Genomic DNA, 24,324 nt, shown 5'->3' with positions numbered 1-24,324 from the left:
AGGCACAAACAGGTCCAAGTCCTCTGTTCCTGCACACCTATATGTAAGTACATAACTTATAAATAAGTTTGTATCAGTTACCTTCTTCTATTCTGCTTTCGCAATTCCTATTCAAATCAAATCTTATTTTGAAAAGATTATTTTGAAGAATTTAAATAAATGTCAATTAGTTTTCTAACAGATCTTTCTTTAATATTCTTGAGTAGATTTGTAGCTCGGGTTGTGGATGCTGTGGTTGGTTTGCTCGCTGAGCTGGTTCATTAGTTTGCAGAACTAGAACAAATAGCTTCTTGCCCACTCTCCATAGCCCTTCAAACCATTACTAATTAAGAATCTATTTCCTCCTTAAATTACTCAATTTCCCAGCACCCACCTCACTCTGAGGTAGTGAACTCCACAGATTCACTTTTGAGAGAAGTAATTTCTCTTCATCGCAATTTTAAACCTTTATTCTTAGATTACCCTTTATTCTTAGATTATGACTGCTCATTCTAGATAGTCCCACAAGAGGAAACATTCTCTCCACGTCTACTTTGTCAATCCCCTTAAGCATCTTATATACCTCAAACAGATCTCCTCTCATTCTTCTAAACTCCAGGGAGTATGGGCCTAAACTGCTCAATCTCTCTTCATAAGTCAAAACCCTCTTCTCTGGAATCAATGTAATGAAATTCCTCTGAACTGCCTCCAATACAACTACATCCCTCCTCTAATAAGAGGACATAAGCTGCAAGCAATACTCCAGGTACAGTCTCATTAATGCCTTGTACAGTCACAGCAACACTTCCCCACTTTTTTACTCTATTCCTTTAACAGTAAATGCCAAAATTCCACTTGCCTTCCTTATAGCTGCTGTACCTGCCTACTAGCCGTCTGCAATTAATGTATGAGGACACGCAGATCCTTCTGTACCTAAAATATATGAAGTTTCTCTCCACTTACATATATGTTGTCTTTCTATTCTTCCGAGCATATCCATCTTCTGCCAAGCTTTGGCCCATTCACCTAATCTATCCATATACATTTGTAAATTTGTATAATGCAACTTACTTTCCGATCTATTTTAGTGTCATCTGTGTATTTGCCTTCTGTCCCTGCATTTGATAAGGCATCACACATTAGTCTACTTCATTAGATAAGAGGCCCTGGTGTTGGAGGTAGTACATTAACAGGGAGAGAGGACTGACTAACTAATAGAAGATAGAGAGTTAGGATAAAGGAAGCACTTTCAGGGCAGCAATCTGTGACTATAGTGGTGTGCAACAGAGATCAGTGCTGGGACCACATTCATTTACAACATATTCTAATGACTGGGATGAGGAAAGTGAATGTACTGTAACCAAGTTTGTGGATGACATAAAATAGGTGGGAAAGTGTCTAGTGAGTATGACACAGAGTCTTCAGAGAGATAGACTGGTTAAGTAAGTGGCGGTATTCAAAAACTTGGCAGACAGAATACAAGGAGGGGAAAGGTGAGATTATGCACTTTGGCAGGAAAAAGTAGATCAGCTGAATATTATTTAAATTGAGTCAGACCGCAGTAAACTACAGAACATTTGGGAGTCCTCATCCACGCATCACAAAAAAACTTGCATCCAAGTTTAGCAGGTCAAAGTGAAGGCAAATGGAATATTGGTCTTTACTTCAAAGGGAATGGAGTATAAACGTGGTGTGGTTTTGCTAAAGTGATACAAAGCACTAGTTAGACCACAGTTGGAATAATATGCATGGTCTGGGGCCTTTTATCTAAAGGGAAGATACACTGGTTTTGGAGACAGTCCAGACAATGTTCACTGGGCGGATCCTGGGTATGGAGGGACTGTCTTATGAGAAGAGATTGAATAGATTGGGCATGTACTCACTGGCTTATAGAAGGATGGGATGTGACCTCATTGAAATACAAGATACAAGATCCTTAGGGGACAGGACGTTATAGATGTGGAAAGGTTGTTCTCTCCCGCAGGACAGCCTAGGACCAGAGAGCATAATCTCAGAATAAGCAGGTCTTATATTTAAGTCAGGGAAGAGGAGGAATTTCAGAGGGTTGTGAATTTTTGGAATTATTAACTGCAGAGGGCTGTAGAGGATGGGTTCATAAAGTATATTCAAGTCTGAGATAGACTGATTTTTAATTAGTAAGGGAATCAAAGGGCTATGGGGAAGAGGCTGGAGAGTGGAGTATCAGATCAGCCATGATGTTACTGAATGGCAGAGCAGATTCAATGGGCTGAATGGCCTACTTCTGCTCCCACGTTTTATGGTTAGCAGTGACAACCATGCCACAGTGTGGATCCTTAGCCACATGGGCAACTTTTAACATGGCATTGACCACCAAGTTGTAAGTCATCTCACAGCGTGGAAGTCTGCCAGAGAACTATTGCGGTACATCAGATCCTGATTTATTTTCCTAATTTGACTTATAATACACCCATATTGCTGTCTAAAAAAGGAAAAATTGAGATAAACTGAGGATTAATTGACAGATTTCAATTTGACAGCAAGTGATAAACGAATGTACAAAATTATGAATTCTGCTATGACTTGCTCAGCACATTTTGCAATAATGCAACTAAAAAACAACTAGCAGCAACCTGTACTGCAAAGTAAAATACAGTCTGTTTACTTCCATAAATATATAATCTGCTTATTCATCATTTGTTCATTGAGTGGATGTCCTATTTCAAGGCTAGATGCTGACTTTCGAAAGTAGCAATGTTAAAGGGAGTCTGTTTCCATGCTGTATTTCTCCATAACTCTATAATAAGTTGTACATTTGAATGAATTGAATAAGAATGAAGAGTAAACAATATTAAATTTGGCTGCAAATAATCATAGTTAAGGAACTTAAATTTGGTCGCGTAAAATCAAGTAATTAATCTGTTACCAGCACCACGGGGGGAAGGAGGAACTAAAATAGCCAAAATTACTGAATGAATTCCAAATGAAGAAATTATGTGCAAGATTTCACTCCTTGAAACATCTGCTTTAAATGACTCAGAACCAATGTGAATTAAATGTCAATTAACAGGCGAGTGATACTTTACCTAAAAAGGTAAATTTCACTTTAAGTTGTCAGTCCAACATAGATACCCTTAAACAACTACCATCACCCACATCACTTCCCGAAACGTCAGCCTTCCTGCTCCTATGATGCTGCTTGGCCTGCTGTGTTCATCCAGCTCTGCACCTTGTTATCTCACTTCCCACACTCTTGGCACTACATAACTACACAGTTTCACAATAGGGTAGGTTAAGATTTCTATCTGACAGGAGCTTTCAGCTCCTGACATTCGTAGGTAGGATTATCATCAATAAGACAAACTTCTATGAACCTTCTCTTCCTCATATCATGACAGTCTGATGATGTAGCTTTCCAAAGTTCTTTTTCAACCAACCAACAACACCCTGGTATTCAATTTGGCCACTTCTGGGGAAAAAGAAACCAAGCTCTTTAGCATCTCAACTGTTCACATAGTTTTCCAACTTTTAGTCCTGTTCAGACAACACACATAGTGCCTCCAAGAACTTATGTCTCCTTTTCTATCAAATAGAGAAAAGAGACCCATTTCCTCACAACAGTTCAGTGTGTTGCTCCTTCTGTATCTGTCTGTTTTCTCTTTCTGTCTCTGTCGTGTGGAACTGATTGTTAGCTTTCCTAACTCCTTTGTAGTAGTCAATACTTTGTTTGTCTTCTTGGTGATTGGCCAAGAGGCGTCTGTATTTTAACTTCTTTTCTGTTAGTTCTGCTTCAAGGTTAAGGGTCACTATGTCACATGGAACAGTATTTCTGATTATTCAAGAAAATTACAATTGATCTCTTAGCAACTGCTGTAAATCATTATAAGTTCTTCCTAAGCATTCTTAAACTATAAGACTCCACCGATATTTTAGAAATATTGCATGTTTTCCTCACTTCACTGTTCCCAAGTCAAACATCATTACAGCTCTAATAAAATTATTTCATAATAAAGACAATGTAATACAGTACATAAATCAGTATTTTATATCCCGCAATGTATTGCCACTTAACGGTCATAGGGCTCAGTGGTTAGCCCTGCTGCCTCATAGCGCCAGGGACCCTGGTTTGATTCCAGCTTCAGGTGACTGTCTGTATGGAATTCACACATTCTCCCCATGTCTGTGTGGGCTTTCTCTGAGTGCTCTGTTTTCCTCCCACAATCCAAGCATGTGCAGGTTAGGTGGATTGGCTATGCTAAATTGCTCATAGTCTCCAGGGATGTGCAGGCTAGGTGGATTAGCCATGGAAATTGCAGGGTTGCAGGGAGAGGGTAGGTGTGTATGTCTGGGTGGAATGCTCTTTGGAGGGTTGGTATGGACCCAATGGGCCAAATGGCCTGTTTCCACACTGTAGGGATTCTACGATATTTTGAAGGTTGCAATATGATATTTGTAAAGGCAGCATGACAAAATGTGGATGTAATTTTACTGCAATATTTGTTGACAATAAATCATAATGAAAACGCCAAGATTTTGACCCTGAGATTTCTGTTAGTCAAAGTATAATATCTGTTGGTTACATGACAGAAGTACGGCAACTGCTGCAAAATTACTTCTAGACTAGGAGACCCAGTCTGAGAACTAGGACCAGACCGTTCAGCAGAGATGTTAGGGAGCACTTCTGCAAATGAAGGTTGATAGAGGTTTGGAATTATCTTCCATAAATGACAATTGATGCTACATCAGTTGTTAGTTTTAAACGTGAGATAGATAAATTTTTGTTAAGCAAAGGTATCAAGGGATATGGCCCAAAGGCAGGTATATGGAGTTAGGCCACAGATCAGCCATGATCTCATTGAATGGTGGAACAAGCTCGAGGGGCTGAATGGCCTACTCCTGTTCCTGTAGTCCTCAGTTCACCCGTGCTATGAATAGAGAAAATACTGTCCTGGAAAGCTTGCTCATTGTTGTAACATCAAGATTGACCCCATTTCCCTTTTATCTTTAGAGGAAATTTTGCATACTCCATAGCAGGATGAACAAAATATTCATCATTTACATTGATTAAGACATCACTTAGCCCAGTGAAAAGAATGAGAATAGTTTTGTTTTGGCTAATTTGCTTCACTTATCATTAATAGGACGAAAAATATAGCAACAACTTCGTGTCTATTAACCAGTGGTGATTTCACTTCACGTTGTTCAACTATAGAGACATTTGTAAAACTGCACTCATAAAAAGAGGAAATCATGTTACTCTGATTCCTCTAAAAATGTGACCGTTTATAAAACACATTGTAGCTGTATTCTAATATGCATTTTTATGATGTTTACTGTGAAGATCCAATGGAATTGTCTGACACAGGTAAGTTTCTGTACTTAATTAAGAATCTTCATATGACCCTGTATATCACAACACATATTAACAATATAAAGGTATGACACTAGTCCTAGTGACACTAGTCCTTCTGCAATAATGTATACAAATTGCCAGCAGGTGATATGGTCCAGGTGAGTAGAATTTGTTGGCTCTAAAGCACAAAGAAATCTATCCTTTGCTAACAGAGTATTGTCTAAAAACCCTGCATTCAGTATCTTTGATGTGCATTTCAATTCAACCCGAACCCAGTAACTCTTTGATGTTTCCAGAACAAAGCCAGAGGAGATGAAGCATTCTAAGTGCCATCAAATTCAACAAAGCAACTGTTACAGTGCTGTTTATACTTTGTTTTAGTGTTTAGCTCTGCTTGGTAGTTTTATTTTAAATATATTAGACTATGATAACAAAGATATTTTTATTAAATGGCAATAAAAACAGAATATAGACAGTGGGTCATTGAACTGGAATGCATTAGTATTCCAGATGGTTTAACTTACCAAGTACTAACAACTATGATCAACCTAATTTGGAGATCCTGTTCATCATGATAATATTTTAATCTCTTATTTTTTCTCTGATAAGGAATTAGTTTCACTAATAGAACTGATTTAAGTGTTTACAAGTGTAAGTTTATATGCAGAATGGCACTTCAACATATGTGATAATCTGTATGAAAGTTACTATGGATTTTTGATTGCTTTAAAAAAAAATGAAATGAGAACATACGATAATTAAAATACTTCTCCTGAATTTGCTAGTCTAGAACAGCAATTTGCAATTATGCAGTCTCTTTAATATGGACAAATACCTCAAAGTGCTTCAAAAGAGGTGTAATATTGGAGGAGGTTCAAATATTCAAAATATATTTGTATACTAGAGAACTACAAATGATAATATGAATGTATATCAAGTTTTAGTAATTTTTTACATTACTTTGATATTGTTATTTGTCAGTTTACTAGTATTACACTTTTTGATGGTTTGATTGGGGCAGCAACACAATTATTTTGATCCATTATTTAATTGAAACTATTATCATTTAAAAAATGTTGAGGTTCAATATTTTTGTCGTAAATTATATCCAAATTCATTCAAGTTTATAATCACACATGTCCATATGTATCTAATATGGTCCCAGTTTTATCTCTGAATGTTTTATTGTCTAGACAATAGAATTGGCATTTCGGCACAGATTCTACACCTTCAATTTTCCGCATGCCGATTTTCTTCAGATTTAGTTAATTGTTTAAATTGTTGATAAATTATAGGAACATAGCTATTGGTACTAAACAGTATCAGTTTTAATAAAATATGTTAGTGATTCGATAAAAGATGTAGAGGGGTAACAATATCCATGGGTACTTCTATCTGGTTTGTTTATTTGAATATAAAATATCTCTACATCATGTATGCTTGATTATTGATATGCACACTCCCCTAGATTATACTTCTTCAAATGCAGTAAAAAATAAAAGTCAAAGCTTTGAAAAGAACATTCTATAGCACTTTCAAAGTAACTAAACTTCAAAAACCATTTGAATTTCCACAATAGCCAAGAAAACTACATCCTCGGAAAATTCATTTTAAAACGAGATGCAATTTGAATCTAATTTGATAAAATCATGGAACATAAAACTACTGCATTTTTATTTAGCAATAATTTAGATCTAGAAAAAATTTATAACTCATTAAATAAGTTATTTAAAGCAAAAATATATCAAATATTTTGAAGATGTTGAAACAAACTAAGTAATCAAGACATTTGTAACTCACTACTGGTTAATATATTAAACATTACTGCTTTTTTTCCCTATGATTACTTCATAAATGTATAAACTAAAACAAGGAATAAAAAGAAGTTGTTTTTAACACATTTTCTTCATGTTTAAACATTAAATTAAAAACATATTGCAACTTTACAAAATATTAACTGAAATCAATGAAGTTCCTTCTCTCACAAAAAAAGCTCAAAAGCCTAATGCAACCATGAGACAGAATAAACAACATTTGTAAAATAAACAATTCATTAGCTCAGTTGCAATTATTTTAATTAAAGTATCATTTCTCTTTAAATAGTAATTTGCAGTAGACCCACAGCCATGAACATTTCCAATTTGTTTCTTTTGTTTTGTTGAATCTGACATACTGTTTTAGCCATCTGCCTGAATTGCTGCATTAAATCTGTTAATGCTGTGCTCTTCAACCTCAGAAATTATTTCCAGAAGGGAAACGCTTTGAGAGATGATCAAACAAGATTTAAGGTAGACATTTTATCACATTTTCCCTACCGCAGAGCCAGTAGAAATGAGAATGTCTTCTCTCGACTTGTGTTTAAACTCCAAAAATCTACAAGTATTTTCAATCTACAAGTAAAACGCAATATAAAACATCAAATACCTAGACATTTCAGTTTTGAATAACATACGGTAAAGTTTTTGAATTTTAGTCACATATTCAGTTTGCGAAATTCAGCTTTTCAGAAGATAATTTCTTACAGTCTTTAGTATACTGCTATAAGTACAAAACACCATTTTTGGGGGGAAATTTTTGAAGAGAAAGCAAATAAATTACTTCTATCAAAATTGTCCTTCAGTGTTTTTATGTATGTAGGAACTATCAAAGTTTGCACATCAGAAGAATAAAATATTAAGATATTAAAACTACACCTGAATGCAAACATCCATTCTTATAAATCACATTCCAAGTAGATTCTAAGGAATCTGGACAGAAGGAGTAAATTAATTCTAACCCTTAGCAACAGTCAGGGCACCACAGGGTGCTAGCACCTCTACACTCCAGCTGCCAGTAATTTTTTTGCCACAAATCTAAACCATTTATTTCTTCTAAGGCTGCCACATGAAAATCTTACAGTCTTTGATATCCATTTGCAAAAATATTCTCACATTTAAGGAGATTTGCATAAGCCACCTCAGGGATGAACTGGAAGTACATATATATATAGATATACATATCAGAAATAAAGCAATTTTACCTTTCCTTAATTATTAGCCTTTACGGGACCGTGTTAGCAATTACAATGTATCGTCTTATATCAAATACTTATCAAACCTATATTGCTAGACAGAATACAAAACAGAATTATAACTCAAACAAATTATCTAGCTTAAAAGTTAATCATTATTTTCACAGTTGTTTGGGCATCAAGTTGTCTTTTTTAAAAAATGCAACATTTCCAATATAACCAACGACCATTCACAATACTTTTTAACTTGTACTTCTAGGTGCTGTATTTGGCAATATTTGTTCTTGCAACTGACAGCACCTTTGTGTTCTTTCCTTCAAAGCTGCCCCTTTGTAAGAGAATGTTTGCATTAATTTATTTTTCTTCTCATGTTCACATAAATTTACAGTTAACTTTGTCAACTAAGATTACATCTCCAGCATTTCAAGACAAAAACATGGTGATTGGTGACAAAAGCATTCACCTTTACTTGAGTTCTACCAAAAAATATGAAGTGAACAGCTTAATCCATACAAATAAAGATACACTTCAAAACACAGAGACAAATGGTATAATACCAACGGCAATGTTTCAGCCAGCACAAGATTAACAAAGTAACAGCTAATTGATAGCTTATGACTTAAACAAAGAAGCTGTAACTAAATTTATTTTAAAAATTATCACATTTAGGCAATTTCTTGTTTCAATAGAAATGGCCCATACAGCGTTCCATATCAGAAATTACCATGCAACACAAACATACATAAAAAAAAATTCACTTTACTAATAAATTTTATTTGTAAGCATTTAAAACATATGTTCAACGTAAAGGCACTCTAATAAATGGAAATAGTTTAATTTAAGACACTATTTATTCTCCTCTGAAAATGGTCTCTTATGGGGATCTAATATTTTGCTTCGTTCAAGACAAATTTAAACTTATTAAGAAAAGGGATTTGACAAGGGATTTGAAATTCCTCAGTTTCAAACTCATAACACTCCTTTTCATTGAGAAATATACTTTTATAGATTTTTGTGTATATTTAAGGGTATATATCAAAGAAAAGATAGCAAATATTTTTCTCTTCATCGTATTATTAACCAAAAATGAAAATATCTACAACAAATCACTATAACCACTCATCAAAGAAAGCTATGTTCACCTGCTACAGTGTGCCCTTTAAATTGAGAAGTCGAGAAGAAGTGTGTGGAAATGAGCCTTAGCAATGAATGGAAGTAACAGGCATGTTACATCAATATTAGATTAAACCAATATTTCTACAAATTAATGTAATAGTCTCTCTTTATTTAAGGGTATTCACTCTGCCACACACATAATTATTGATTAATTATTATAATTAAACCTTATTAAGTACACAAACTGTACCATTCAAAACATAACCTAGGCCTTTCTTTACTAAGTCTCCAGGGCAAACGCAGAAAAGGGCTACTGATGCCTCAGAGGATTGGACAAGTGCTGGCAGTCCAAATGCTCTTCTATGTAATTTAATAGATACAGACTTGTACTTACGGCAGCTAAAATGTAAATCCTCCTGAACTCTTCTAGATGCCTTTCAAGCTTCTGAATTTAAAAAACCATCATTTCCCAGTGTAATCCTTTTCCCGATCAACGTAAAAGTCTGTACTCAAAGCACCAATTGTCCAAGTTATATGCAGATAACATAGTAGCAGTTGAGAAGGTTGAAGCAGAGCTGGGTGAGTGCAGTCCAGTCACCACTGCAGACTCTGACTGATGAATGTTTGAGTTTAGCAGTTTCCACAAAGAGGGGGGAAAAAAACCCACAGTGGACTTTGACAGGAAGACTTAGAATCGGAAATGACACTTGGGAGTACACAGCTACCAGCAAACTGCAGCACCAACCCTCGCTTAAGTCAGTGCTCTAAGCAATGTACCTTTTCCCACTAAACAGCAGCAGATAATATCACTGATCCACAGACAAAGAAATGGCAAAAGCTTCATCCTTCCTATTTGTTTGCTCAATCTTGTGGTTCTGCCCAAGCAGCCTCGGGGCTTTTTGTTTTTGTAATGCAAACCACCGCTTTTCTCCTGCATCCAGTTCCACTGGTTTAAATAAAACAATAGAAATCAGCACTGTGTTATCCCAGTCCCTTTTAGTAGTTTAAATAAATTCATTATGTAAATGAACAAGTCTGCAGTTTTTGAATAAACAGCTGTGTGTCTGACCTAACTCAAGTATTTCATCAACAGGCAAGAAGCATACGTTTGTCCAGTGTGTACTTTTCTACAATCTGAAAGCTACTGGGCACTTCACACAGGGTTTTACCATATCTGTCAAAACATAACAATGAAGAAAGCAATTTAGCTTTCTCACAGACCTGTATGCAAATATGTTTACTCGTAATTTAGGCCAAAATACTTACATACCGTGAAGTAACATTTTTAAATCACATTTACATAAAACACAATTTATAGATGTATTTTCCAAGCAAAAGAATGCTGGGCTTGTTTTGAAATATTGCAAAATATTTTATAATATATATTTGCAATGTAAATATGCACTACATTATCTTTGACGACACAAAAACTTTTGAGATCTACAGCATTTTGGTTGCAACATTTTCAACTCATTTTGAACTAAACATTGAAAGCACCACCAAATGACTAACTTAAGGATGTTCCTGTACCAGTAAATGGCATCTTACTACATTTTTTTGTGAAGTAATGGTTAAATTATTAAGTAATGAAAATGAAGTAAATATTGCAATGCAAATGCTTTAAACACTTTTCAACATATATTGAAAACCAAACTATATCTGTAAAGAAATTAAAACAGTGGTATACCGTTTTAAAAATCTATTTGTTTCTTTGCGCTTAGCTGCTTAAGATATTACATTTCAAACCTATTTTTATGAAACCGTGAACAAGTGAGAACTCTACAGTCACAGAATAATACATCTACTGTTATCTCTACCTTGAATTAAACTATTTCGCGGTTTGAAATGTAGGTTTGCACGATCATTTAATTGTGCCTTTTTAAAATTTTGTATGATATTTTGCTCACTTATCCCCTTCCAACGTAAGATCAAATATATTTAAAACAAAAAAAACCTAAGTCTTCCTTTCTGCGTAATTAATGCACAGCTCTGGGCAAAACCAGGGCAGTTTTGTTTTCTCTCTCTCTGAGTAAACTTCCAAACGTCAGACTCTAAAGTGGCAAATAAAGCATGTGCCGTCACAATATTGATGTTACATGTGCTACTGTGAACAAAGTGAAAAATAAGACGAGTCCCAAACAATTCTGAAACGTAATGCCATTTTCGATCCGACTTTATATACCTCAGTGCATGACACAATACATAAAGCAAAACCGAGTTTAATAGTACCTAATTAAAAACAACTGAAGCCTAATACAAATGGGTCAGAAAATCATATTACACTGAGAGCTGCCAGTCCAGCATTTCTTACCTTTTACACAACTTATCAATGCAGCAGTAAGGGTCTAATTGTCACACTATTAGTCCAGTTCCTGCTAATGTACCTTTCCAATGTGACATCCGCGTCTGTGCGCTCGCCAATTAAACACACAAGTGATCCTAGAATATAGGAATGTTTAGCCAGTTCTGTTTAGTAAGTTCCTCCTAAGTTACACACACCTAAGATTTTGTTTTGCTTCTGTGCAGCTAAGGCATTCTGGGATACTCACCTAGCCATATATGGTCAACCAGGTTAAATCTATAGACCTGGTGCTTTGAAATGGAAATTTGAAAAGCTGTTCTCTTCCGTGGCAGCACTGCTTGAGCCTTGCGGTTCAAAATCATTGCTGTTGCCACGATTTGGTTGGATTGCTACGTGGTAAAGTTGAGAAATGGATTAAAGATTTTTTTTAAAAAAAGGGCATGGAAGACGTTCTACTGCAGAAAAAGTACTCCTGAAAAAGCACAATTTGTTCGAGATTTGTGTTTCTGATCAAAACATTGAGCCAACCTTCAAAAAAAAAGCATTTGGCATAAGATTATCTGAACAAAAACGTACGTAGATTGAGTTTTGCTAAATTAGGGAAAGTTCTGGTAAAAGGGAATAAATTATCAAATGAGATGACTTTTGACATTATGAGTCTCATCACTTTCAAAATCAAAAAAGTCAAGAAAACAAGTGATCCTTAAATTAGAAATGCATATTTCGTTTGATTTCATTAATGTATGCTAATTACAATAATAGTAAAGAGCACGAATGGGCAACATTAACCTACTGTTATGTTCTTTGTTCAAACATTTCTCAGCAATCACACAAGTAAGAAAACAAAAAAGTAAGGGAACAAAATCGATGTGATGCTTGATGTCTCTTTGGACTCAAGGTCAAAATTCATCCTTGTTTCAAAGGGCTGGTAACTCAATCCATACACGATTAAGTTCCACTGGCAGGCTAGGTAAAGACATCACTGTCAATAAAATAAAGAATGATCCAACTCCGTTCACCTTCTCCACCCTCCCCCCTCCCCAAACCTAGTCAGTTGTTTTAAGGGACAATAACATCTAGGCAGTTAAATATTTTGTTTTTCAATGATAACGTTTATAAAATACTCATGCCAGCTGAGCACATGCTAATATTCCTCATTAAATGCCAGCACATTACCATGCAAGCTTGCTTCATGCTTAGAAATCTTAGTATTAACAAAAGCAATATTTTATAGATCCATGCAATTACTTAGCATGTCTATAGTTTACCTGTAAATAACCCACATAGTGTACACTTAACAGTGAACTTCACAAAATACTGACAATTAACTCATTTTCAGATTTGAAATAAAAAGCTCAAACCTTTATAAAGTCGATAAACGTCAGGCCTTACTTAGAAAAATATGTTTTGCAATCTTCTTGTTTTATTTGTAATTATCAGATATGACATTTATGCATGTAGAGATGTTAAAATATTACAGTACATGTTCTGAGGACCTAGGTTCAAATCCTGCCATGGCAGATGATGGAATTTGAATTCAATACTGGAATTAACAGTCTAATGATGATCATGAAACCATTGCCGATTGTTAGGAAAAACCCATCTGGTTCAGTAATGTCCTTTAGGGAAGGAAACTGCCATCCTTACCTGGTCTGGCCTACATGTGACTCCAGACCCACAGCAACATGGTTGACTCTTACCTACCCTCTGGGCAACTAGGTATAGACAATAAATGCTGGCCTAGCCAGTGATGCCCTCATCCCTTGAGTGAATAAAAAAGCAAAACCATATTCTTACAATCCATTTTTATATTTATGACAGAGTGAATTATGAAAACCATAAAAACAAGAAATTAATATGCAATATAATGATTTTAAAAATTGGTTTTCTTTCTTTCCTAAGTAACCACCCCCACATTTTAAGGATTATGGACACAATACTGTAAAGACAGAAACATACAATTTAACAAATAAGATATATTTAAATTATCCTACGTCATGATATCATTATGAAGGATATGCCCTATGTTTTTGAATAATCGTAGGAAGGCTGAGTAGTCTGCTAAATTCCCAAAACCCGATAATCTTCCTACCAGGGTACTTAAGGCATTAGTGGACATTTTCCTGGACCCTTTAGGCTCTGGAACAGTTCCCACAGATTGGGAGGTAACTAATGTAACCTCATTATATATTTTAAAAGGGAGGTAGAGACAAGACAGAGAATTATAGACCAGTGAGTCTGATCTTGACAGGAAGGATGCTAGAGTCCATTGTCAAGGATTTTATAGCTGAATACTTCGAAAGCAATAGAATCAGACACAGTCTGCATGGATTTACAAAAAGGAAATCATGCTTGATAAATTTACTTGATTTCTTCCTGGGTGTAACTAGTAGAGTTGATCAGGGGGATCCAGTGGATTCAGTTTATTTAGACTTTCAGAAAGCTTTTGACAAAGTCTCACATAAGTGATTAATGTGTAAAATTAAAGCGCTTGGGATTGGGGTAGTGTATTGAGATGGACAGAAAATGGTTAGCAGACGGAAACAAAGAGTCGGTATAAATTCAGGGATAGTAGGAACTGCCGATCCTGGAGAATCTGAGATAAAAAGGTGTAGAACTGGATGAACACAGGAGGCCAAGCAGCATCAGTGGAGCAGGAAAGTTGACGTTTCGGGTCTGGACCCTTCTTCAGAAAGGGTTAATCATTCATGATCTTCAGAAAGGAATAAATTGGTCTTTTTCCAAATGACAGGTAGTAACAAGTGGGGTACCACATGAATTGGTACTAGGATCCCAGTGATCTACAATATTTGTGAATTATTTCAATGAGGGAACTAAACGTGATGTATCAAAATTTGTAGATGGAGAGGTGAGCTTGAAGAAGAATCTAGAAATATTGCATGTGATTTGGACAGGCTGAGTGAGTGGGCAAATGCATAGCAGATGCAGTATAATGTGAATAAATATGAGGTTATCCACTTTGGTAGCAAAAATAGGAAGGCAGATTATTGTTTGAATGGCTGTAAAGTGAGAGTGGGGAATATTCATTGAGACTTGGGTATCCTCGTGCACAGATCACTGAAAGTAAGTATGCAGGTACAGCAGGCAGTAAAGAAGGCAAACTGTGTTTTGGCCAACATAGTAAGAGGATTTGAGTACAGGAACGAGGATGTCTTGCTGCAATTATACAGGGCGTTGGTGAGGCCACACCTGGAATATTGTGTGCTGTCTTGGTCTCCTTATCTTAGGCAGGACATTCTTGCTAGAGAGGGAGTGCAATGAAGGTTTACCAGAATGATTCCTGGGATAGCAGGACTGACATATGAGAAGGGATCATATTGTTTAGGATCGCATTCACTGGAGTTTAGAAGAATGAGGGGAATCTCATAGAAACGTACAACATTCGAACAGGATTAAACAGGTTAGGTGCAGGAAGGATGTTCCCGATGGTGGAGGAGTCCAGAACCAAGGGTCATTGTTTAAGGGGTAAACATCTTAGGGCTGAGATGCGGTGAAATTTCTTCACCCAGAGAGTGGTGAGCCTTAGGAATTCACTACCATAGAAAGTGGTTAAGGCCAAAACATTGTACTTTCAAGATGGAAGTAGATGTATCTTTTGTGGCTAAAGGGACCAAGGGACATGAGGGCAGGGTGAAATTGGGGTACTCAGCTCGATAATCCGCCATGATCATGTTGAAAAGCAGAACAGGCCTGAGATGCCAAATGGCCTACACCTGCTCCTATTTTCTATGTTTCCATGTTTCTGTGGATTTTGTAAATTATTTGCTTGAAAGAAAAATAAAACAATAAATAATTGTAGTGTATGTAAAAGTGCATCTGTGAAGTGTGGCATGATTAGTACCTGAATCCGTGATTTTCAATTCTATCAATATTGTAGTTTTGTGACAATTATGTTTTTAGGCAAATTTTCCATCATAAGATTTTGATTTAATTAATGGGCTAAAATTTTCTGCAAAATGGTGAGATGGTGCTCATCATTATTTATGGATAAATGATACAGAAACTTTAGGAAAGAAGAAAATGTGTGGCTAAAAGTGAATATTCAAAATCCATTATGTTCCCCACCAATAAATTTGTGAAGATAACACTTTGTATTTAGTCTTGTCTCTTTTGTTAGTTAGTTGCTGTATTTGCCAAATTAATTGCTCGCTAAACTCAGCAAAAGTTAAGCCTTCTTACTGCAAGCTTAAATGTCCTTTTGATGATACAGTAGATGTGAAGTCAATTGACTGTAAATCAACATCTCTGGCCATGAAAAGGATCTATGAGTGTGGTGTAGTCACATTTCTTAAGCTTTTGTATTTTTTGAGGGGGTCTTGAAAATGCCACAACTTGCACTTAAAACTTTCCTTGCTTACATTTACTTTCTATCTCTTTTTTCTCTATCCTAAGTCAATTTTTAATTCCAATGTTTTATTTTCTTCTGTCATGGAATCATAGAGCCATACAGCATGGAAACAGACCCTTGAATCAGAGCATACACAAAATTTTGGGGGAAGCCAAGGTGAGGCAGAAACTGGATGGATGGGACGACTACTCTATTTCCATTTCTGGTAAAAAAAAAACCTGGCCATCAGCTGTGAGGCACTGTTGGTATTGCGGCATGTGGCGCAGGTCTGACCCATTCCCTGAGCCTGCACCATTGCAGCCACCCGAGCCACCTTCCACTTCATCTGGAGGTCAAAGATGGACAAAGACGTACAAAGCTCTGGATAAAGGGGAGGAAAGAACATATCCGACACCACCCTCATCCTGATGGCCACCTTTGTGTACGGCTGCATCAAACTCTGCATAGACCCTTGGTATTAGCTGTGCTGGTGAGGAGACTGTCACACATCTCCTTCTGGGATGTGCCTTTGAAAAGAAGGTCTGTAGACAGAGCGTCTTGACCCGAAACGTCAGCTTTCCTGCTCCTCCAATGCTACCTGGCCTGTTGTGTTCCTCCAGCTCCACACTGTGTTATCTGTAGAGAGATACAGTGGTTTTTGCTGAAGTTCAGCCCGAGCGGTTCCATGATGCAGGACTCTGTGCTCTGTGGTCGGTTCCATGGGATGCACACCAAGACAAGCCTCCACTGTGCAAGGAGGACCATCAATTCGATGAAAGACGCTCTTTGGTCTGGCTGAAACCTGTTGGCCTTCTCGTGCAAAGAGTTGACCTTGACAGAGTGTTGCAGACCGGAACGTTCCAAGGTCTAGGACTACGTGCTGAGGGACGCACTAAAGCTTGGGGCAACAAGGCACAGTGGGACAAGACCACTGTCAATGTAAATATTTCCCTCTTGTGTGAGTTAAAAATGGTTGTTATTTGCAACTACATGGTAGCTCTGTGTTAAAATACCAATGTATCATTTGAGTTTCTTTTTCCCTCATTGGAAAGATTGTACAGATCAGAATGACAAACTTCTTGCATGTACTCATAAAATTATTAATGTATAAAATATATATATATATATAATTGTTAAAAAAAAATCTAAAGCCTAACTGTGCACTATGTCAATTGCTACCAGCAACAAATAGCCAGTAGAGGGAAATGAAAAGGAACAGCTTCTACGGGTAGTTAGGTGACATGAGTGATACTTCATTGCAAATAGAGACTCATATCTGTAAATGTATTGCTGCTGTAACATCAGCATCTATTTGTCATTTGATTGCCTGCCATTGTAACTGCAGCTACAAGAATTAAGTCTCCTGTTCTTAACACCATATCATAGAATCCTTACAGTGTGGAAGCAGCCATTCAGCCCTTTGAGTCCACACTAACCCTCCAAAGAGCATCCCACCCACACTCACCCCACTACCTGTACCCCTCCATTTCCCATGGCAAATTCACCTAACCTGCGCATCTCTGGACTGTAGGAAGAAACCAGAGCACCTGAAGGAAACCCACACAGACACGGGGATAATGTGCAAATTCTACAGAGACAGTTGCCCAAGGGTGGAATCAAATCCAGGTACCTGGTGCTGTGAGGCAGCAGTGCTAACCACTGAGCCACCATGCCACCTCATGTTAGAACTCTCTGAGGGAGAGCTGCTTTTTCCCCAAACCCTAGCATGGCATGACATCTTGTTCAGTCTGGGACCATCACATGTATGAAAGCCTTTAAACAGTTGAATATATTAATATTTTTTGAACAACAGCAAAAGTTATAAAGAAAACAAAAAGCAGTTACATTTGTTAGCAGCACTAAACGGGGGCTGCTTGTCTTCTGAGCAACATATTTACAATCAATGAATGATCACTGCACCTTCCTCACATCTATTGGAATTAGAAGTCAGTTAAATCCAGTCTAGTTTGTTTCGTCTGTTGCTGGATTGTAATCTTTCCCCAGTTCAATGGCCTCAGCTTCTTCTGTAGAAGATTGCTGCTACTCTCCCAGCTTTTCCGAATCCATCACATCCCTGTCTTTACTTGCTCTAGTTGTATAAATCACAGTGGAATAATTGTACGGCACATTCTGTCTGGATTGTAAAACGAGCTCCTTTCAAACAGATCCAAGCTGCGAATCTCCAATCCCTGTTCCATAATGGCCCTGGTGGAAAAATGGGAAGTATTATATCTATGCTCAGCCTCAGTCAGGAGGTTATGTGATAGAGTTATCAGCCATGGTTGCAGAAGAAAGCTTGTATCTCTCCGTTACCATCCTTGTAAGGCATCTGGCCCTTGAGCACAGCAGGAGTATGAGATTTTTCCAGGATATAGGTAACCAGGGAGCCTGACACAGACTTCCAAGTCATGGTTCCATGATCATCAATGATTTGTACATTGATAGAAGGAAGACTTTTCTAGTTGAACTCTGCTGTGTTGTGAAATGGCACTCTCAACACAATGTGCATACAGTCTACACCGCGATGTCTCTGGACCATGCCTGAAATGTTGGCAAAGGTGATTGCTCAGGGCTGCTGTACTGATCTTGACACAGGGAAATGAGATGAAATGGTGAGTTGAGGCACAGATCGCATTGGTCACTGAATGTCACTGATGGAAATATCTTATTATCATAAACCTCTAACTAAATGGCTCACAACATATTGTTCAGATAATCTTTTCATTTACTGTTATGATCCCCCCAGCTGATGGTAACACTGGACAAGTCAGATCCCTGACTGAAACCTCCTTGCTAGATCATAAGCTTAATTTTTTGCTGTAGTTAATGAAGTGGTTAGTCACTGAAATATAAAGTTTATGATACAAGCAATGAAATAAACAAGCATGGAAATATGTATTTATAGAAGACAGTCAGAAAGATCTAAATACAAATATTTCAACCTGTTTCCCAAAACCATCCATTGCAGAGGCTCAAAGAAATATGAATAAAATTTTACAGTTTCAAACAAACGTTATGATACAATGTTAGAACAATCTACAATATACTTATCTCTAACACCCAGAATTACATCAGATTCACGCAGCGTTACAGATTGTAAGATGACACCTCATTGTGCACATCAAATAATAAATGAAATCAGGTAGATCTGATGGATTCCTCAGTGGCTCTAGCCAGATTTTGAGGGTCAACAAGCCTCCTTAAACTTTACAATCACAATTACAATTACAATTCGTCACCTCAGCCAATCTGGTCTTGAAACTCTTTCTCAAGAACAATCCACCCATGCCTCAATGACTGCTCTCAATCAGCATTCCCTCTAAGCAGTGTGGCTGAACACACACATGCAGTCACTCCGGTGTCCTGCACATATCACTATGTTAATCACTCATGAGACTTGGAGGCCCACACAACTGATGAGGAAATTAGAGGCAATGCTAGTCAGAGTCTGGTCAATCAACCTCCTTTCCTAGGACTACACTTCCCTGGGCTCTTTCATAAGTAAGTCTGCAGATCTTCACTCTTAGCATGATTCACCAAGCTGAAAGTGTCCCTGCGTTTTTCCTTGAGATCTAATCTTTCTCAGTATGGCATGTGAGTATTTCAACCACTGGGCTCTCAGATGAACTAAGTATTAATGCTCACAGGATTCTTCAGAGTGCCTCATGGTTTCCACCAGCACTGGGCTGGCAAGTGTTGACTTTCTCAGCTCCCCAGGATATCTTCAGAGTCTTGACTCCAACACTTGGTTGCCCATTGAGAGTTTGGAGGCCAGGAGATGGAAAATTATACAAGAGGGCTGAGTTTGAAGAATAAAATCAAAGCATGACAATTCAGGAGAACTGTAAATTCATAAATCTCTAACATTTAAGAGGCATCTGGATGGGTATTTGAATAGGAAGGGTTTAGAGAGATATGGGCCTAAGGCTGGCAAAAGGGAACTAGATTAATTTAAGATATCTGGTTGGTATGGACGAGTAGGACAAAAGGGCCTGTTCCCTGCTGCACATCTCTATGACTATAAGGGAACACATCTTACCTGGGCCATGGTAGGAGAAGAATAAACTCTGACAAACTTTATAAGGTGGACATTTTCGATACGCTAGAGTTGCCAAGACACCTGGATCAGATGAGATGCGTCCAGATATATTGAAAGAAGAGAGAATGTAAATTACAGAGGCACTGGTCATAATTGTTCAGGCTTTCATGGACATAGGGGCTGGTGCCAGAGGTCTGGAAAATTGCAAAACTATCATCTTGTTCAGAAAATGTTGCAAGGAAGAGCCCAGCAATTATAGACTTTGCTTGTGAAGAGATTTCTAGAAATGATAATTTGACATTAATAGTCACATTGACAAATATAGGTTAATTAGGGAGAGCCAGCTTGATTTTTTTTCAGGGAAAATAGCATTTAGTTAACTTGCTGGTATCTTTTTAAAGAGTAACAGAGAATGTTGATGGGGGTCATGCTGTTGATATGGTGCATATTGATATCCAAAAGAGATTTAATAGTGTGCCACCCAACAGATTTATAAGAAAACTAATTGCTTATGGTAAAAAGGCGATCGTGGTGATATGGATATAAAGTTGGTATTGTTTAGTAAACAGAGATTTAATGGATATTTTTAAGGCTAGAGGAGGTTTTCAACTGAAGCTCCTTTATTTGTCATCAAAGTATGAACTCCGAAAGAAGCTCACAGCTGAGGATTGGCTGTGGTATTGGGACGTAGAACATGGACCAGCTTTCACTTGAATCAAACAACGACAGTTCAACATGCATTAGAAGTCAGCAACCCAACAGAGACCTTTCATGTTTAATCAATTAATTTTGCCCTGATTAATGCTTTTCTGTCAATCTGGGTCCAAAAGACAGGTAAATTGAGGAATTTTGTGCACTTTTAAAAATCTTTGACTTTTGTGATGATACCTGGGAATAGCGGGGCTGGATTTCCAGCGCATGATCTCAGTGAGGGGTAACGTTTGACTGAGTAGACATTGAAGCACACTAAGTGAAACACACCCTTCATGCAAATCATGATATATGCCATGAACATTAAGAGACCTAGCACTAAGTCTATGAACCCCACCGGAAACAGTCTGCCAGTCAGAAAAACACTCAATCCTTTTACTCTCTACCACTGAAGCAGTTTTAGATCCAACTTGACACTTCCCCTTGGAGTCCATGATACTATTGTATTCTGATTAGTTTTCCCACATTTGAGACCTCGTCACAAACCTTACTACAATTCATGTAAAATTTAACAAACGTGTTGTCACAAGGCCTCCAAAACATGTAACATTACTCCCTGTGACCTCCATTAACTTTTAAAAAATCTTTGAGCCATCAATTACTTCCACAAGCCCAGCCAGTGGAAATGATTGACTAATTTGAGAATGGGTGATGATCCCTTTAAACAGTGCTGACAATTGCTCCTTCCTGATTCAATACACATTTTCAAGAGCTGTGTGTTTAAGAGAAAGTGTTACCTGGAACAATGATGTTAAATGTGATAGCTCTGGTGTCAGATCAGCGTTACATGCTGACCGACTTCATGACTGTCTATTCCACATATTTCTGTTGCTTGGTATTGATTGTCAGTTGATGGACTCAGACAAAATCAGCACAAACTATGCCACAGCACATGTTAATGTCCTTGTGGATCCAAAACAACACCCATTGCAGCAGAAACATGGGTGCTACACAGTTGAATTAAGTGGCGAAATTGTTAATCTGCATTTTTTGCACTACAGTTAATTGTCCAAATTAACTTACATTGAGGTTGTAGACATGCTCACTGAGCCAATGGATTTGGTTGCAAATGTTTTGTCACCCTGCTAACCAACATTGTCCATGTAACCAGTGAAGCGTTGGTGTTCTGTCCCGCTTGTTATTTATATGCCTCAGGTTTGTTGGGATGTTTATTACCACTTCTGGTTTATTTCTCAGTGATTTGTACACAGGGTCTAATTCAATGTGTTTGTTGATGGAGCTCCAGTTAGAATACCAGGCCTCCAGGAATTCCCTGGCATGTATCTGTTTGGCTTGTGCGAATATGGATGTGTTATCCCAGTTGACCTTCATTGGGACAATGCTCTGAAATCTTCTGATTTCAAACAAACCTATCGGACTATAACCTATTGTTGTCTGACTTCTGATCTTGTCCACCCCAGCCCAACACCAGCACCTCCACATCAATATTATCACAGAGACTGCAACTGGTAACGGTCAATCATCAACAACAGAGAATTTTAAAACTTTCTCTTTGTATTTCAGATTTTCACAATCTGCAGTATTTTGATTTTATTTTATAGCTTATATTAAACCATTGCCCAAAAACGCATTTTTTTGTTTGTTTACGTGGCAAGATTTTCAGATACCAGAAAAATGGAACTGAACTAGAAAAGGGTCCAAACATCACAAACCTTTCTTAAAGGAAGTCATCTTTCCTGATGCATTGTTAAAATAGGGCTGCACTTTATCAATAGTGTACCATTACCAATGTCGTACATAACCAAATGGTACACCACTTTGCTTTCTCTCCCCTTGCCTTTTCACATGTAAAACTTTGGTTAGGCCGCACATAGAGTATTGCATTCAATTCTGGTTGCCACATTACAGGAAGGATGTGGAGGCTTTGGAGATGGTGCAGAAGAGGTTTACCAGCATGCTGCTTGGATTAGACAGTATGAGCTTTAAACATTGTTTCCTTTGAAGTGGCAGAGGCTGAGGGGAGACCTGATTGAAGTGCATAACATTATGAGAGGCATAGATAGGATTGAGAATCTGAACCCTTTTACCCAGAGTTGAAATGCCTAATACTAGGGAGCATGCATTTATGGTGAGAGGGGGTAAGTTCAAAGGAGTTGTGAGGGGTAAGTTTTTTACACAGAGAGTGGTAGATGCCTGGAATGCACTGCCAGGGGTGGTGGTGGAGGCAGACACGATTGGGTCATTTAAGGGGCTTTCAGATAAGCACATGAATAAGCAAGGAATGGAGGGCTATGAACTGAGGGCAGGCAGAAGAGATTAGATTAATTTAGTGGCACGTTCGGTTCAACAATGTGGGCTGAAGGACCTTTTCCTATGCTGTATTGTTCTATGTTCCGTGTGATTATAATTCAAACTCTATGTGCTGGTGCCATGCAAGCAAAACACAGTCAATTTAGCAGTGGGGAAGGTAAGCATTGGTGACAATGCTACATCGACTGGTGGCCTATTAAATGGCCCTCTGATCAGGCCTTTGCACCACTTTCCTGTCCAACTCCATCACCAGTTACATAAGACTTGAGAGAATAAAAGTGGCATGGGTCATTTTCAAAATTAAATTTCACTTGTAAATATCTCCTATTACATTGGTTTCGTTTTACTTACATGTGAACCATCATCATTTGTTTTCAGAGGGCTAAATTTAGAGGAATGCCTCATGCATGGCTCGCATCGATGGTTACAGGAGGCTAGGTGCGTTTCCTTCAATGTGAAAGAAACAATGCTGTTCTTTTTGCACTCATTCTTTATTGAATATTGTTGTTAGAGTTCAGTGTGGTACTTGCCACTGTGTGGGATGTGGCTGAGTTTGCAGGTTCAGCTCAGGACCCCTCTATACATCGGAAAGGACGTTGTCTGAGAGTAATCGCATTGGGTGAATTGAAATGTTGTATTTGAACTCCAGTCCATGCAAGGATTCTGCCAGTCAGCACTCTGAGGTGGCACAAATTCAGCGGTACTGACATCGCCTTTTAAGCCCCTAACTTTATTGTCTTCACTGACTATCTCACCAATTTCTCTCACCACATACATCCAAAACATTAACCCCTTCCCAGTTCACTTCTCCATGCCCCAACCTCACACCCTGTTCTCCATGGATCCCTCTTCCACTCCTCTGTAGCCCTGATTCCCCTCCATAACTCCCCTCACCACTGACTCCCACTTGTTATTCCTGAGGCTCAATGCCAGAATCTATTTCCTTTCTCCTACGGAGTTAAGGAAAGGAAACTGCTGACAGATCTTATGACCGTACAGAGTCAACAGGGCCATGCTACCTTCAAACAATTGTGAATGTGAGGTTACAAGATACTCATTTGTGACTCACTTTATCTTGAAGATAGGACTTCATTGAAAACTTTCCATGTTTGTGAATATATGAATATTCATGACATGTGAGTATATGAAAAGTATGAACCCATTACAGATTGGTGTAATATTTGACATGCTACTGACTGTATCGGTACATCCACCT

The 24,324-nt window shown here is 37.7% G+C and overlaps 1 protein-coding gene across 1 annotated transcript in view; it reads right to left on the bottom strand.

Moving 5' to 3' along the window:
- eya1 (EYA transcriptional coactivator and phosphatase 1) overlaps positions 1–11,948 on the bottom strand; it is a 198,080-nt gene extending 186,132 nt beyond the window's left edge. Inside the window, exon 1 of the mRNA XM_048595676.1 lies at positions 11,822–11,948. Coding sequence (XP_048451633.1) covers positions 11,822–11,837 — 16 coding nt within the window. The 5' untranslated portion in view covers positions 11,838–11,948. The remainder of the gene's footprint in view (positions 1–11,821) is intronic.
- Between the last annotated feature and the right edge of the window lie 12,376 nt (positions 11,949–24,324).

This window comes from Rhincodon typus, chromosome 4 (genome assembly GCF_021869965.1).
Source record: "Rhincodon typus isolate 14 chromosome 4, sRhiTyp1.1, whole genome shotgun sequence".
Taxonomy (NCBI): Eukaryota; Metazoa; Chordata; class Chondrichthyes; order Orectolobiformes; family Rhincodontidae; genus Rhincodon; species Rhincodon typus.
Note: the sequence above shows the minus strand (reverse complement) of the source record. Positions and strands in the feature narration are given on the sequence as shown.